Source organism: Triticum urartu, chromosome 5 (genome assembly GCF_003073215.2).
Source record: "Triticum urartu cultivar G1812 chromosome 5, Tu2.1, whole genome shotgun sequence".
In the NCBI taxonomy this organism is placed as follows: Eukaryota; Viridiplantae; Streptophyta; class Magnoliopsida; order Poales; family Poaceae; genus Triticum; species Triticum urartu.
The window spans coordinates 362,509,619-362,526,310 of record NC_053026.1 but is presented as its reverse complement, the minus strand read 5'-3'; the positions used below and the strand labels follow the sequence as shown (position 1 = coordinate 362,526,310).

The following is a 16,692-nucleotide window of genomic DNA, read 5'->3' as shown; positions in this document are numbered from 1 at the left end:
TTTCTTTTGTTATCATGCTATACATCCAGGTTCGCTCATTTGCTGCAGAATCTTCTCGAGCATATCAAAACGGTCCACTTGAGCCCTCCTTTTATCGGGAACCATCTAGTGCATTTGAACTGGAAGATTCTTCCCTTCCATCACAATATGGCCGTATTCTGGATTGGTTTACTATTGATCTTGAAGGAGAACACTCTGCAATGGATGGTCGCATACTTGAGGAGCATACTGAATATGTTGTCTATGCCATCCATAGGGTAACCAACTCTAACTCGTAAGATATGATCTTAGGCTCTTAGCATAGAGTGCAATGGGCCCTTCAGTCATAAGTTATTCTCCCTGTGTTGCACAATGTAGTGTATTTTGATTGGTTAAGACAACTCTTTGACCAACAGTTACTCCATTTGTGTGCAATTTATATAACATAAGATCAATGTCATTTGATTTATATTTAAAAGTACTTATGAATGTGATTTTTATCACATAAACAACATTTTGTGAAAGTAATTGCTGGTCAAAACCTTGTCTTAACCAATCAAAATACACCCTGGAAAATGAAACGAGTAACTGCAAAATGTAGAACTTCTATCATCAGGAGAATTTCACTGCATTGAATTTTAGCATGTCTGATATGATTATGCTCTTGTAAACAAATCCACACAGTTTCCTATTTCCACATTTTGTTCCTGTGAAGTAGAACACACTAGTTGTTATTATTCTCTGATATGTTTCATTGAAAATGCTCATAGCATATTTGTTCTGTGCTTTGTAGATCCTTGATCAATACAAAGAATCTCATTTAGCACGATCGAAGGATGATGTTCGTTCTACTGGTAACTTGCCATCTAGTGTTATGCTAGTTGGACATTCAATGGGTGGTTTTGTGGCTCGAGCAGCTCTTGTCCACCCGGGCTTAAGGAAATCAGCTGTTGAAACTATACTGACGCTCTCCAGCCCACACCAGTACTCTCTCTCCCTCTTTGTGGAATTTTTCTGTGTCTTGTTTTGCTTCTGACTCGGTGGGCAAGTGAAGTGTTACTCATGACATAAAATGATTTCGCATCCAGGTATCCTCCTGTTGCTCTGCAGCCGTCCTTGGGTCATTTTTTCTCCCATGTCAATGAAGAATGGAGAAACGGATACAAGAAAGGAGTATCACATACAAGCAGTCCAAAACTCTCAAATGTAGTAGTTGTCTCTATATCAGGCGGCATCCATGATTATCAGGTATTATTTTTGCTGCTGGTATATTATAGTTAATCACTTAATCCTATGCACATTTGATTATGTCTATGTTATTTTCTTTGATAACAATATTTCCTTGTTTGTAAGTATCTAAGATCTATGACTGCTTATTTGCTGTATGTGATTCACTTGGATACTGCAAACTTCTCACAGTTTTAGAAGACCATTTCTATAATAGACTGGGTTGAGATTATGAAATCTGTGTTAATTTTTCCCATGATTAGTAATTTCTGTTGTATATACAGTGGCACTAAGGAACATGTGTCAGTAACTCAGTATCAGGGCATGACTCGTAAAGTTGTAATGTTTTCTTTGCTGACACTCAGTATTCTGATAATGTCAAGTCACAGATGTATAATTATCTGTTCACAAAATATAAAATAAAGTTAGTTTTTTCTTGTACTAAATCATAATTTACACATTTAAAACGTGATTTTGCTTATACTGGTAATTTCATTACATTCAATTTTAGAAGCTGCTTGTAAGACTAATCTGAAATTTCATAGAATTTCAGATAGATTATATGCTACATGTATGCATGATTAGTTTGTTATGGTGTAGCATTAATTGATCACTCTGTGACATTAATTGTGTCTTTCTAAAGTAGATACCAATCAAATGTTGAGTTCCCATTTATTTTGGTTCAGATTAGGTCAAGGTTGGCCGCATTGGATGGCATTGTACCTTCTACTCATGGGTTTATGGTAGGGAGCTCCAGTGTGAAGAATGTTTGGCTATCCATGGAACATCAATCCATCCTCTGGTGCAATCAATTAGCTGTACAGGTTGAAACCATTTACTCATCTCAAATGCATTAAGTGCTCTACAGTGAAATGTACTGTACTTATGGGGATTTTAACCTTATCCAGGTCGCGCACACTCTTCTTAGCATGATAGATCCTGTGGATCGGCAGCCATTTTTGAGTTCACAAAAAAGAGTCTTTGTGTTTGCGAAAATGCTCCAGAGTGTAGTTCCCCAGTCTTTGAGTTGGATGAATCATGTTTCAGGTTCTCAATCTTCAAATTTTCTTGCGAGTGATACCAAGGAAGCCGGTGGTACGATTTCATTCTTTTCCTTGTTGCATCCTTTTCATAATTGACTATTAATGCCTAAAAGATGTGGGATGTGTACCCTTATTTATGAGCACATAAAGCTTGGCCGGGGATCTGAAATCTAGGTCAAAAGTGACCATTCATTTCCATATGGCATCCTAATGTTTTAAAATAGCCTTTGCCATTTTCTGAATGTGAAATATTAGAGTGCATTTTGCATTTTACAAATAAAAATATTTTTTGGTGCTTGTGGAAGTTCTGAAGCGGTTTGTGGAATTAGCTCTAGTTCACCTCTTTCAAAACAACTTTGATGTATACTATTATGTGTCATGATTGTTTCTTTCATCATGTGTCCAATTCAGTACTAACACTAATCTATTTAAGATGTTGTTTAGGCTAGCTAACTTTACTGCTATAATATTACACTCACGGCAGTTCTAGTTTATGAAGTTTTATAGGGTATGGAAAATTGCTAATTTGGTATTACACGGTTGTTTTACATCACAAATAGACGTGGTTCAGTTTTTGTAGTGAGTTTGTCAGTAATAATTTCTACCTCGTTTTACTGCTTCAGTTGACATATCGTATCTATAAATACATCTCTAAACACTGTAATACAAATGTGGCATCAGCCATAAATAAAGCTTTATAAAAGAGAAGTGCTGTCAAAATCTCATGCAATTCTTGTCGTCTTTACATAACAATATATTTTCTATAGAATTGCAGCGAAATGATACACTTTTTTGCCCACCATCTGTTCTATGGACAAGTGATGGCCTTGAAAAGGACCTGCATATCCAGTCAAATTTGGTTACTGTTTTAGCGATGGATGGCAGGAGAAGATGGTTAGATATTAAAAAGCTGGTAGGTGAAATTGTCTTACTAGTGTTTGATCAGTGTAGCTTCTTCAAAGTTCTGCGTACTGTTTGGACACCATATTACAAATTTAGCAGGCGTCTAATTGAATAAACTTTGTCTGCTTAACTGTTCTCTTGTTGAAGGGTTCAAATGGAAGAGGACACTTTGTTTTTGTCACAAATCTTGCTCCATGTTCTGGAGTCAGGATTCACTTGTGGCCAGAAAAGCATCGTTCGTCCATCGAAAATGAAGTACCTGCTAGCAAAAGGATAGTTGAAGTTACCTCAAAGATGGTCCAAATCCCAGCAGGACCTGCACCAAAACAGGTAATATCTTTAACTGTTCACCTTTCATGTTCCTACATCCTGGCATTCTCCATGTTTCTGGTTCATGTATGCAGGTTTCTTGTTTGTACTGTTTACAATTACAATACAAATGGTCTCAATGACTTTTCTGTTCCCAACGTTGCTTTGTCTTTATACTATCAACTGCAGCATCTGAATCTTATTTTCTTATATTATGTTAGGCTACTACCTAACAAGCTAACCCTCACATTTTCAGTTCTATCAAGTTACTTCTATTGATTTAAGTATTTTTTTTACTGTGCTGTCTACATTGTGCAGCTCCTCCTTCCCTTTTGTTTTTTTATTATGCTTGGTGCAGTGAAAATCATTGTTTTTGAGGGTATTTTTTTTCTTTTCTTTCTGAATGTTGCTTTTGTACAGTACACATTGTACAATGGACCAATTCTATTTCTTGTGCTCATTTGCCTTTATCTATTGCAAGTAACATACCATTTGTTCCCTTATTCACGTTGTCATCATTGTTGCTTGTCGAGCAGGTAGAACCCGGGAGCCAAACTGAGCAACCGCCTCCTTCTGCCTTCCTTTTGCTGAGTCCAGAAGATATGAATGGTTACAATTTCATGACTATATCGGTGGCATCGCGGCAGGTATTCCCTTGAACCATTCCTGTTTTCATCTAGAATGCTTTTGTGCAACTAATTCCACATATGTTCTTTCTGAGTTAACTTTCTGAATATAGTGTGCTTTCAATTTCTTCCATCCTAACCTCTTCACAAGATAATTTGTTACTTGTGCTAATAAAAAAGTGTGTGGTTTAGGGTACATAAATGCAATGAATAAGCATAACTGATAACTACCATCATGTGATACTGAAAGTGTTCTATTCAAATATACAACTTCTGTAACTTGATGTAAGATGTTTTTGCAGTTTAAATTAAACTGCAAAAACGTCTTACGTTAAGTTACAGAGGGAGTACATTTGTTCTCACAAACGTGTCTTGTGAGATCAGGCTCAATCAAGTCTTACCTAACTAAATCGGTACTGGAAATAGATGCTCCTTAGAGCTCTGAGATTTTTGTCCGTCAGATTCGTCCCTCCATCTTGGCCGTTCATTTTCGTTGGTTGCTGGAGCTCTGTGGCCTTTCTTTTTACCACAGTCTTCCCTGTCTGGCTCACTCGTATGGCCGGTGTTGTATGAGTCCATCTGCAGCCAGCATTTGTCTGCCTACTGCTAGGGAGTTGGATGGATTGGAGGAGAGAACCGTGGTCTTGTGATTTGGTCATATTCTTGAAGGCATTAGTGGAGTTTCATGTATCTACTCTTGGTTCCTGGTGTGACTGTACTGCCCTAGCATCCGTGACTCGCCGCCTGCATGACGCTAGAGCTCTTCTTGCAGTGGAGGGCAAGGCGAACCTGCCTTTCACCTCTGCTCTCCTTTGTCACAGCCTCTTCCCTGTCCCTTGGTTATTGGCAGCTTAGCGTGGCGGTGAAAACCCTTGACATAACTCCAGGTGAATAAGATCGCTTGCCTGACTTAACTTTCTGGCCCACTTGTCTGCTTGCTTTGTGTTCTCATTGCACCCTCTCCCACTGTATCATCCCCCTTCCCTGTGCTTCTCTTGTCCCACTTGCTTTGGCCGCCCAGAGCAGAGGAAAAGGACATGCATGCGGTGGCTGTACGTGGCCTAGATGGGTCGGCGATGCTAGTTTAGATAGAAGTCTTTGTAAAAATAATGTTTTCACAAACAATACATCAAGGTTTTTGAGTCGCCTAGCCAAGTCGAGTCGCCTAGCCAAGTCGAGTCGCCATGCCTCCGAGTAGTGGCTCGCTGCGATTAGTCTGCGACTCGTCGTGATTAATCGCCCCAAGTCGCCCCAGGTGTTAAGAGGAGGAGGAGGAGGGGGAAGAGGAGGAGGAGGAGGGGAAGAGGTGCTGTTGCAGGCGGAGGAGGGGGAAGGCAGCTGCTTGGAGGATACTTCAGCTCGGAGAAGGCAGCAGCAGCTCGTAGGAGCGATGGAGGCGGCGATTCTGATGTGGGATGGGAGCACGCGTCTTGCTCCTCCTCTGTTTTGTGCTAGAGAGCTGGCCCAATAGGCCCATTATGTACACCTAGCTTCTAAATAAAATCCAAACCGTCCATATGCTCTAATCTGGACCGTGCATCTGCTCTCCCATGTGCCTTTCTCTTTCGCCTCTTCCGTGCTTCTCCTCGTACAGGCGGCGCACTCTCCAGCTTCGCCTCCTCCTCCCCCGCCTTGGACTCAGGCCTCCTCACCTTCCCAGTCTTCCCTCCCAGTAGCGGAGCTACATCAAAATGACTGGGCGGGCCAGCTTGAAGAAAGCCCAACGTTTTTTACCTGCATGGCCCATTTCTGCCTAAAGGCCCATTGGTTTGCAGCAAAACTGGGCGGGCCACAGCCCAGTTTTGCTTGCACTAAGCTCCGCCAGTGTTCCCTCCCTTGGCCTTGCTGAAGCAAGCCGCCTTGCTTTGAGGTCCTAGTCGCCCGACTAGTCGTCGACTAATCGTCGACTAGCCTTCCAGCCGTGCGACTCACTCCAACGACTTGGCGATTAGTCGGCGACTCAAAAACCTTGCAATACATGGGGATGCTGCTGCATTAACAATGAACAACTCATAGGCAAGCCCTATTGGTATTTTTTTGTCATAAACAGATAAGCTTGCAACTTTAATTTGAATGTTGGATATTTTCAACCCAGCCAAAGAGAAGAGAGAAGTGGATATTACACCCCTCAAGTTGAATAAAATTCAACATGCAGTTTCGATTTTTTACCAGGTGAATAGTAAATTCAAAAAAATACTATTTTTTTTCAAAAAAAATCCGAATGATTTTTGCATGGACAATTTTTCAGCGCGTGATGTCCATGCCAATTTTCAGCTTGTTTGGACATTTCAGTGGTTTCTCAACAAAAAAAAACTGCCCGAACAGTACACGAACTGTTAACTATTTCATAGATGTCACATTTGTCTTTTTTGCTGAGAGCCACTCAGATGTCCGAACAAGCTGAGAATTGGAACGGACATCACGCAATCAAACATCGTCCATGCAAAAAAAATCAGAATTTTTTCTTAAGAATTTACTGTTCACCTGGGAAAAAATCAAAATAAGAAAACATTTTTTTTGAATTTTTTATTTAGAATTTTCTTGAATTTACTGTTCACCCGGTGAAAAAACGGAATTATTTTTTCAATTTATATTTCTTTCGAATTTACTGTTCACCCAGTCAACAGGTCAAAACCGGTCAACGGGGAGGGGAGGGTTGAATTCGGCCTGGTTGTGAGAGTTGGGGGATGTAAACTAGACGGTATTGGAGTTGGGGGTTGCATATTAGACTACGGCTAGAGTTGAGGGGTGTAATATGCACTTCTCTCAAGAGAAAACCCAACCGGTTAGTCGGGTTCTTTTAATATAATATCTTACACTAACTTTTGTACAGCACACATGCGAGTAGAGAGGCGATTACTGTGTTTCCAAATTCATGTTGAATAAGGAAAAAATGTAAAAAAAAATTCTTCCAAGTTAACCAGAGAACCACAAACAACCTGAGCTTCAGTTATAATTAACAAAACAATCTGAGCTCAGTTGTCTACTGCACGTGAAAATAATGAGACCCATCTCTAGTTTATTATTTATGACCTGGAAGTCTAGAAAGAGTAAGGCACGTTGAATCCACCAGAAAGTATGTTTTGTAAAAATAAAATCATTGCCATGGTTTTGGTCCCTCTACTTTCCATGTGCCAGAGCCATGAGTTGGTTGCGAGACCTTATGGGTTTCACCTCTAGCCTACCCCAACTTGTTTGGGACTAAAGGCTTTGTTGTTGTGTCTACTTTCGATACCTAAGGCAACCAAATATTGTTTGTTTTCATGGAGATGAAACGTAAATGACACTTTGTGTGGCTGAATTTATTATGAATTTGGTACAGTTGGCTTCAATATAAATATGCAGTTTGATGCATTAATTAGTAATAAATATGGAGTTGTAGAATGCCTATTGCCTATTATGGACAATTCCTCCTAAGTAGGCAATATGTAGGTAGGTCAAGTCTTTTTTGTCCATCCTGTATAACAGAACCATCAACCTGATGTTCTTATGGATTGAAAATTAGAGGGTGTTATGGACTTGGTCGGGGCAATGTGTCCGGCTGGCACCCACAAGGCTAGCAATGTGAGGGATTAGACTTGGTCCATTAAATAACGATTAAAGATTATCTTGACTTGGTCCATTAAATAACGATTAAAGATTATCTTGTTACAAAGAGACTAGATCAGTTGGCCTGAGTAGTGATAATGCAGGGGTTGCTCAAAGTCAAAATTGGGTGGCAACAGGCATGGACAGTGGTGAAGCGAAGTAGCGGCAGGTGCTAAACACAGGTCTGGGGATGCTACTGCCTGGATTCAGAGCACCTTGACATAATTAGCGAGCTTGACGTACCTCACGAACACCGGCAAGTCTGGCACCTTGACATAATTAGCGAGCTTGATGTACCTCGTGAACACCGGCAAGTCTGGGAATTCTAGCTCATATAAATATGGTAAAATGTGTCAATAAAAACTAAGGGGCTGTTTGGTTTGTGAATAACTTTGCCAAAGGTTGCCACACCTAAGGTTAGGCAAGTTTGACTAACTTAGGTGAGTGTTTGGTTCAAGCCACACCTTAGGCAAGCCACAGTTGAGCCCCGCATGGCATACACACAAAAAGTGTGGCAAGATTCCCTTAGGCTTGCCAACTTGTGGCTCTCATTTTGATGAATTAAGCTTAGGCAAGGTTGGCAAAAATGTATGGCAAAGTGTGGCAATGTTTGAACTGGCCCTAAATCCATCAGTTTAGTTTGAACTGCCATCTCATACGCCTTTGGTACATTTTGTGGTTATAAAATATCAATAGATGCACATAATGAGCCTTTTATTTGCGCATTGAATTGATACACTGGTTGTTCTAATATATTTTGGTATCCAGACGATTTCAGGCAGACCTCCGCCAGCGGCTTCGATGGCAGTGGGGCAGTTCTTTAATCCAGTGGAAGGAACAAGTGCACTTTCTGTTGGCAGGATTGTCCACTCTAGCTATTCACCTGAAGTTAGTAATTAGTACTTAGCATAATATATATGATGTTGTCTAATTTATGATACAAAATGGGCTGAAACCTAGATGTCTTGATGCCAGGAAATATTTTTGAAGGAGGATCACCCAATGGCTTTAACCTTGTCGTTTTCGGTCAGCCTTGGTCTTCTACCAGTTTTGTTTTCACTGAAAACTACTGGATGTGGAATAAAAAATATTGGTGACCAAATTGAAGCTGATAAAAACAGTAAGCAACTGCATCTGTTTGACTTTCTCCTCCTAGTCTTTACATGTAAATGGGTGATAGTAATAACAACTAACAACAGCCATTATGCATTTTATTCCGATCATTATTATGATTTATACAAGACTTAAGAACTAATGATTGCCCGTGTGCTTTCTGTTCTGGCCATTATAATCTATGCAAGACATAACCTCTACACCTATCTGTAGATGATCAACTTACTGGCTGTTGCACCAGATTAAGTAATACTTATCTGATTGAGGAACTTTGGTTAAGCATTGTTACTACCTTGTAACTTCTCATATGTATGCATTGCAGACCTTTGTAAATTACGGTGCTTCCCACCTGTTGCACTGGCTTGGGATTCTGTATCAGGCATACACATTATTCCGAATATCTATTCTGAAACTGTAGTGGTTGATTCGTCACCTGCTACTTGGGATTCACACCAAGGGGCAGAGAAAACTACTGTGCTAGTCCTGGTAAGGTTACTTATCTACTATTTTTTTCGTCTGGAAGTAACCTCAGTAATGACACTGGAAAGTTACATGTTATGGAAATTGACACTCCAATATTTTTAGGTTTTGTAATGCACTAAACCCTTTTTACACTTGCTTATATATTTTATTGTATCTTCTAAAATATCATTGTACAAATCACTTAATACCTGTGTTATATCTTTCTTGTAGCCGCCGTGCACGGCCAGCAATCACCATCTTTCATAGGTTCTACGACCCTAGATTGACTGACCAGTCCTAATGATTCTGCATCAGTCTTAGAATTTTGATCCTCGATTGTACATTGATCCCACAATTTGTGATCCTACCATAGAGCCTCTGATTTGATTCAGGCTCACAGTTCTGACGAACTTGATGTGCACCCATAGCACCTTAGTGTTGTCGCCAACTGACTGCCATCTTTAGTCCCCATGCAGCCATTCTCTATTCTTGTGATGCTGCTCACCACACCCAGGGAGTTTTGCCAGTTACCAAGCCTGTATGTTGACGATGCTGCTAGCCCTAGTTCCTTCCCACTAGCCATGTACCACCTTTGACACATAATGAAGTCTCTCCAAAATTCAAGGTTTTATAATTTTTATTACCGTGATGTTCATTTCTAACATGAAAACGTTGGGGTGTCCATGCAGCCCTAAGTTGTCACTGAGCTATTTTAGTTGTTCTTATCCAATGTTAGACATAAACTGAATATGTTATATCTCAACTTTGAACTCATTATTTAGGTGGCTCCAAATTTTGTAGGCTGACCCGCATTGCTCATACAAAGTCAGTCTTCGCGCTTCGCTTGGTGCTGCAACTAGCAGATTCTTTTTGTTGTACTCATCCGAGGTAATCTTCATTTGCAGGACAACTTTTATGCATGATTGCAGCATAGTCCTTATTTCTGAGCTCGAGTCATGTTTTGAGGGTGGCATCATAATGTCTCTCTTCGCTAAACCGCATTGATTGTTAGAAGTTTAGGTTTAGTAACACACAAGACATGGTGCTGTGGAGTCTATAATCTGTTCACACCCCTTTTCTTAAGCACTCTTATCATGGTTAGCGGCCATCACCCTGGCATCTATGCGCACTGGGGACTACATGATGGCTGATTGAGGGAGGTAGGTAGTGGGGCTAACCTTAGCCCCCCTTGTTGCCGTTATTGTGTTGCCATCTCATGGCTGATTGAGGTAGGTTGACAGTGGGACTAACCTTAGCCCCACTTGTCGCTGTTATTGTGTCACCACTCACCATTGCTAGGCCTGCTGCTGGGCTGTTGATCGTTAGGGCTAGTGGGAGTTTGAGGCAGCACTGCCAGCACGAAGTAACATTGTGGAGAGACCACTGGTGGGCAGCTGGGTTCAGATGAATTGAGAGTCTTTTTTCCTGGTGTGCTATCCTCGCCTCACCTGGGTTCCTTCATAACTGTGACCCTCATCATGCTTGAGTCTTTGAACACACTGCAAATAACTGTCTATTACTTGTAATCTTCTTGAAGTAAAGACCTTCTGGTACTTTTCTTACTAAGGACATTAATCCTGACTGTTTTCTGAAGGTCAAGGAACCACATAATTATTCTACTGGCTAGATACTGTATGTTAAATTGTTAATGCAGGACACAACAGTGATGTATTTGTAATCAACACCACAAAGTAGCTGTTTGAACCACTTAAATCTATAGGCCTTGCTCAACCTTTTCCATGCATCCATTTGTACAAAATATCTCATGATACCATAACATTTAAAACAAACAAGCTAATCTTAATGGCTAATGGGTCACAATTTCGCCAACCTGTAGAAAGGGGATGCTTTAGCTTTACATACTTTAATGGTACAGAATAGGGAATGTATAATACTTATTAATAGGCCATTTGTATATGTATTTATCTTTGTGCGGCGAGGGCATGCATATTACACAAGGATTTTTAGAGGAGAACTTCGGGTTTTGTGTTTTTCTTGCTATACGATCATCCGATTCTTTTCACTGGTTTGCCTATGATGTGTTTCTCGTGGTACAACATTGATGATTATGTAGTCATTAGTCATCAAATTTACACCATTGATGGATTGCAGCATATTTGCATAGAACTGCTAGTTACTGTAGCCAAATAGCTACATAAGACTGTCCATGGTTACCTGTTAAACTATTATTATGTCTTTTGCAGATTCTTGGTTTCATGATTGCCATAATACTGTTTGGCCTGATGCGACAATCGTCAGCATGGGAACGTGACTCTTCTGTGCCATCTATTTTGTCAGCTATTGAGACTAATCTGAAGCCAAAGCCGTTGATGTTCCTTTGCTTCACGCCAATACTTCTTTTCCTTGCCTTCTTATTTTTCACTACACAGCAAAACCCTCGATTTGGAACCTTCTTGTTTGTTACTGTGGTCTGCTACATAGTTGCTAATGGTTTCACCATTTTGGTAACACTAAGTTCGAAATTGATTCTGTATGTGGCTGCCATTCTACATGTCTTCGCCAAAAGACGGTTAGTACATGCTAAATACATCTAAAGTTTTTTTTTCTGTTCTTGTCATGATGCAGGGAATGTTCAGGAGCTAGTAGGCTAAATCTTACTGTTAAGTTATTATTTGTATTTGAAAAACGTCCACTTTACTCTACTGCAGTATCATGATTGTTCAATTAACAGCCTGAACTTCAAATTGTCTAATTTAACCCCCTAATATTTAACATCAGATCATTTTACTCCCTGAGGACAGTTTTGCCACGTAGATCTGTACTTCGTCCTTTCTCTCTCCCTGACTTGTCTCCCTCCCGTCGTTCTTTATTCTTTCCCCACTTTCTCCGAGGTATCTTCTCCCTTGTCCGATCGAGTTGGACCTGAGTTCTAATCTCCCCCATAACAACCAAATGATCCGGGGCTGGGTCGTCGCTGCCACGTGGAGCCCACAACCGCCATACGTGAGATTGGACTCGGCTTTCGTTGTTGTAGCACGTATCAAGCTCGCTCTCAGGTTTACATGCCACCACCACATGGGTGCGCATCGTTGAAGATATCTGTCGTGTTGTGTAGATAGGGCAGTGAGAGAGGAGATAGAGATGCATGTACTTTTCCTTGTCCCTCTACAGACTGACATTGTTCTGCTCCATGTCGTTGGAAAAGAATCGCTCATCTTAGCATTTCGTCCAGCATGTTGGGAGTGAAGCAGTTTTATCATTTGCATGTGCGTGGAGCTGATCGTGTTTGGGCAGTGAGTTGACAAAGCTAGGGGATCCCCGTCAGAGAGCTAGGCTGATCAGGGGTTCTCCATGGTAGTAAAATTGTTTAATTGTATGAGGGGATTGTAAGTTTAGGGGGCTCAGTAAGCCAATCTAAAGTTCAGGGGCTTAATGTACAAACATTATACTCTACGGAATAAACTTGACTTTTTTACTTATGTTTGGAGGATAATTGTTGCATAATGAGATAATAGAACCGACATTTGATACTCTTATTGTATGATGCAGTGGACTCCTGAATTAGTATATTACTTATGATATTGGTTTACTACCCCATGTAAGTATCAGTACTTGTGCTAAGAAAGTGAGATTTGATTTCAGAAATGAGAACTAGTGCACAGCAGTATCTAGAGTTTGTCAGAGCTGTGGTGTTGAATTGGGTGAGGGACTTCGGAGTAGCTGGACATTCTTTCTTTATGGTTATTACCTATATATTGTTTGTTTATTAGGAATAAACAATTAGCTTCTGTGATGCGATCGGTATATGCACTTCATATTCTGCATGCTGCGAAATTGGTCTCCACAAAGGAAAATCTGATTGTAAAATTAGTGAGCCTTGCAGTGTACTATTATGGAGTTTCTGAAACAAGTATGTGTGCAACAAACATTACAACATTTTTTGATTACTTATCTTGTAATAAAATAATGATCTACAGCTGGCAATCTTGGGAGGACGGTACTCATTCTCCATTTGTTCGCCAGTTCCTCGCTTTCTCGTTCTCATTTCAATCTCTCAAGGTAAGTGCCTCCTGGAAGTATGAGAGTATACGCAGATATGCATGTTTTGCTGATTTTTCTTGTTGACACTAACTGATGTACTTTGAAAAAGATTGTGCAGATGATCAAGAACAATACAAATATAGCTGTAGCATTCGCTACAATTACTCTTGTCTGCTTCGTTCATCCAGCAATTGGTCTTGGTCTGTTACTTCTTTCACATTCCTTCCATGCCCATTCAGCCCTCTGCAGGTACGTTTTAACTTGATATACACTAAGTTCTAGCTATAAGATTTTCCATAAGGGCCTGTTTGGAATGGAAGAGTTAGGCAGGAGTTTATTTCCTATAGGAACGGGAAAAACTTTTGCATTCCAAACAAGGCTTTGCTTTTACTTATGCCTGTCAACAAAGTGTTCAGTGGCTTGTTTATTCCTACTAGCTCCATGCCTCTGTATTGCTACCAAAATAACAAAGGTACATCCAATCAGGCACCGCATCGATCTCCACACGACATCTAATGGTCACGAAAATTGAGTTAGACTTGTAAAATAAAGTCAATTTACATCGGATATACCATGAAAGTATCATATGTTATTATTCTGAAAACCACAAAATAAGATGGTGGAGATCGTGGACAGATGGCCCACTAGTTAGTGAGTGAGTTACTTTCGGTGGACATGAAGTGGCAGGTGGAGCAAATTTCTTGCCTCCAGTTCAGTATGCATGGATTAGAATCATAAAACGCACTTAAAATTTATTTTGAATGCAGTGATATAGGGCCATATATATATATATACATTTTATATGTAATCCCAGTTGTTCAACTACTGAAGTGGATGCTTTGGTACTGTAACAGTTTCTTAGGAGCTTCGTTTCGTAACATTGCTCAGAAAAAGGACCTGTATAAATCCAAGATGGATAATAATCCTATTCTACAATCCAAAAGTAAACCAGATGGGCTCGAGCAACTTCTGCCAATGGATGACAGCCCAACATCTGCTAAAAGCTTTACTGACAGCCAGCTAGAAGTGTTTGACTGTCGGCATGGGATTATGATCCTGCATCTTCTAGCTACACTCATGTTTGTGCCTTCACTTATTGCTTGGATACAGGTTTGTTGTTCTTACTTATCTGAATGATTTTGGACAAACTCCTCAATGACAGTAATTGCCTCATCAGTGATGACATATAGCATGAAAATATTCTTCCCTGTACTGATTTTGCAAGCAGCACCAGTGACTAGTCAACAGCCATCTCAATAGACCAAAACTCCTCTAGCCAGTGCCTCAACTGAATTATTATATTCATATCGTTCTAATTGTGAAGGGGAGCCTTGGCGCAGCGGCAAAGCTGTAGCCTTGTGACCATGAGGTCACGGGTTCGAGTCCTGTAAACAGCCTCTTGCAGAAATGTAGGGAAAGGCTGCGTACTATAGAGTTTAGGGTTTAGGGTTTACCGCTGGAATGATCATCTTATTGTGCACTTAATATTTAGGCAACATATGCTAGACAGGCTATTGCTTTTATTGTATTGTCTAGCATACCTTCATATAATTGATCACTGTTGCGAAGAAACTGCAGCTCAGCCTGGCACCTCAGTTTTGGACTTGCATTGCTATGTCACACTAGACTCATGCCATCCATGGAAAGGCCTGAACATTCAATGATGTAATGTGTATCTTGAAAATATAATGTTACTGTCAGCATACAGGTTAGTGTATATGGTTGAAAATCACGCTACCATTCACGGTATAGATTTTTTGCTAAGATATGGTTGACTCCAGTGGGTCATTCCCAGTGAACCTGATTCATGTTCCTACCGTCACTGTACCTTGCCAACTTTGATTCTGGAACACTATTATTTTGTGTTCTATAACTTGGGCACTTTGCGGACATCCCATAGAAACATTTATAGGATGTTACTTCAGCGAGCAACTTATGTTACGCTGCTTAATCAGTAATGATTTAAATCGGTTCCTGTTGTTTCTGTGCAGAGAATTGGAGTGGGTCAGAGATTTCCGTGGTTTGTTGATTCTGCCCTTTGTGTTGGTGTTATTCTGCATGGACTTTTGGGATCACAGCCAACTGCCAGCTTTATATCTTTTAAGTTACCCGGAAGGAGAGGGCGCGAAGTTGGAATGAGCTTTCTCTACCTCATAGGTGGCTTTTATTCCTTTATTAGCTCCATGGCATTGGCACCTTACAGAGCGCTGTATGCGATGGCCATCATTGGTTTCATCTGTTTTGCTTCCAGAATTCTTGAGACTAGAGGCAAGGTGAGAGGTGATATTAGCTCTAGAAAAAGGCACTGGCATAGACATTGACACTAGCTTGGAAAGGATTAATTTTGCGAGAACGGGCGACACAGTAGTGTAGGATACCAGCTCTTAGTCTTTGTGGATGATGACTGCAAACTGCAAAGAACTTCGCTTTGCTTATAATTGCAAACTGCAAAGTGTTACCGAATTTTGGTGTAGCCAGATCTTGATGGTCGACCCATAGGTGAGGTATATGAATGTGAAATGACTGGATGGATCAGTAACTGTACAATCTGGAATTCAAGCATGGTGTACTGATTTGGTGATAGAAGTGAACAAATGTGATCTTATTAGGCCCTGTTTAGTATTGCAGTAGCCTTTTCTTAGTATACCAGCTTGTTTTGTTTAAATAATCTTGTATCTGGGTGCAACAGAAAAGTCTTGCTGAAATTAGTAGATATTCAGTTAACACACTGGATTTTGCAGTCAATAGCAACGTCCCCAACCAAACTGGCTCTTGGCAAGAATGGAGGCAGATTAGTCCTGTTTTTTTTCGAAAAGATGCTTTCCGTAGTTTGGATTGTTTTCATTCTCCCCGGTGTTCTAGACTTTTTGAGTAAAATGTTGCCATTTCAATTTCTTCATGGCGATTCTTATTAGATGCTTTACCCCTGGTTCCACAATTGTCAAGCTTTGCTTGCAAATTTTGTGCTTTGCGCATTTAAATCTGCAGGAGGTTTTGTGCTGAAAAATTGCTTATTTTCTGCAGCTACAGGTCAGGGTTTCACCTTGATAAAAATGCAATGAAAACCCTGCCATTAAGCAAATAGCTCCACTTAATTGATTGCAAATCTACTATTCCTGTATCCCTATAGAAACATGCGGGGCAGATCCAAATCTCTACTTTCTACTATTATTAAAGGGGAGTCCGTACTTCGTCTTTCGGTTATCTTGGTTCCACCCCTCGAGAGATTCCCAATTCCACCGAGTTTTTTTTTGCGTCGCCTCTGCTTTGTACGTGCTCCCCTCCATGCTAAGAAAAACCAGCGTCCTCCCCTCCATGCTAAGAAAAACCAGCGTCCTCCCCTCCAGCCTAAAGGAAACCATTGGCAAAAGACCTGAAAGAAAAACATAAGGTATGTCTGCCCCGACATCTCATGTGACCCAAGCACAGCTTACCCATGC

The 16,692-nt window shown here is 40.5% G+C and overlaps 1 protein-coding gene across 1 annotated transcript; it reads left to right on the top strand.

Annotated features, from left to right (window-relative positions):
- Window positions 1-135: 135 nt before the first annotated feature.
- Window positions 136-15,857, top strand: LOC125509038. The gene is made up of 17 exons (XM_048673905.1): window positions 136-274; window positions 773-963; window positions 1,068-1,227; window positions 1,893-2,030; window positions 2,115-2,301; window positions 3,017-3,162; window positions 3,300-3,482; window positions 3,998-4,108; window positions 8,444-8,563; window positions 8,651-8,795; window positions 9,111-9,274; window positions 10,052-10,138; window positions 11,455-11,780; window positions 13,189-13,270; window positions 13,362-13,501; window positions 14,107-14,362; window positions 15,244-15,857. Exons 2-17 carry the CDS (start codon window positions 854-856, stop codon window positions 15,571-15,573), a joined length of 2,685 nt encoding a protein of 894 aa, XP_048529862.1. The 5' UTR covers window positions 136-274; window positions 773-853; the 3' UTR covers window positions 15,574-15,857.
- The last annotated feature ends 835 nt before the right edge of the window (window positions 15,858-16,692 follow it).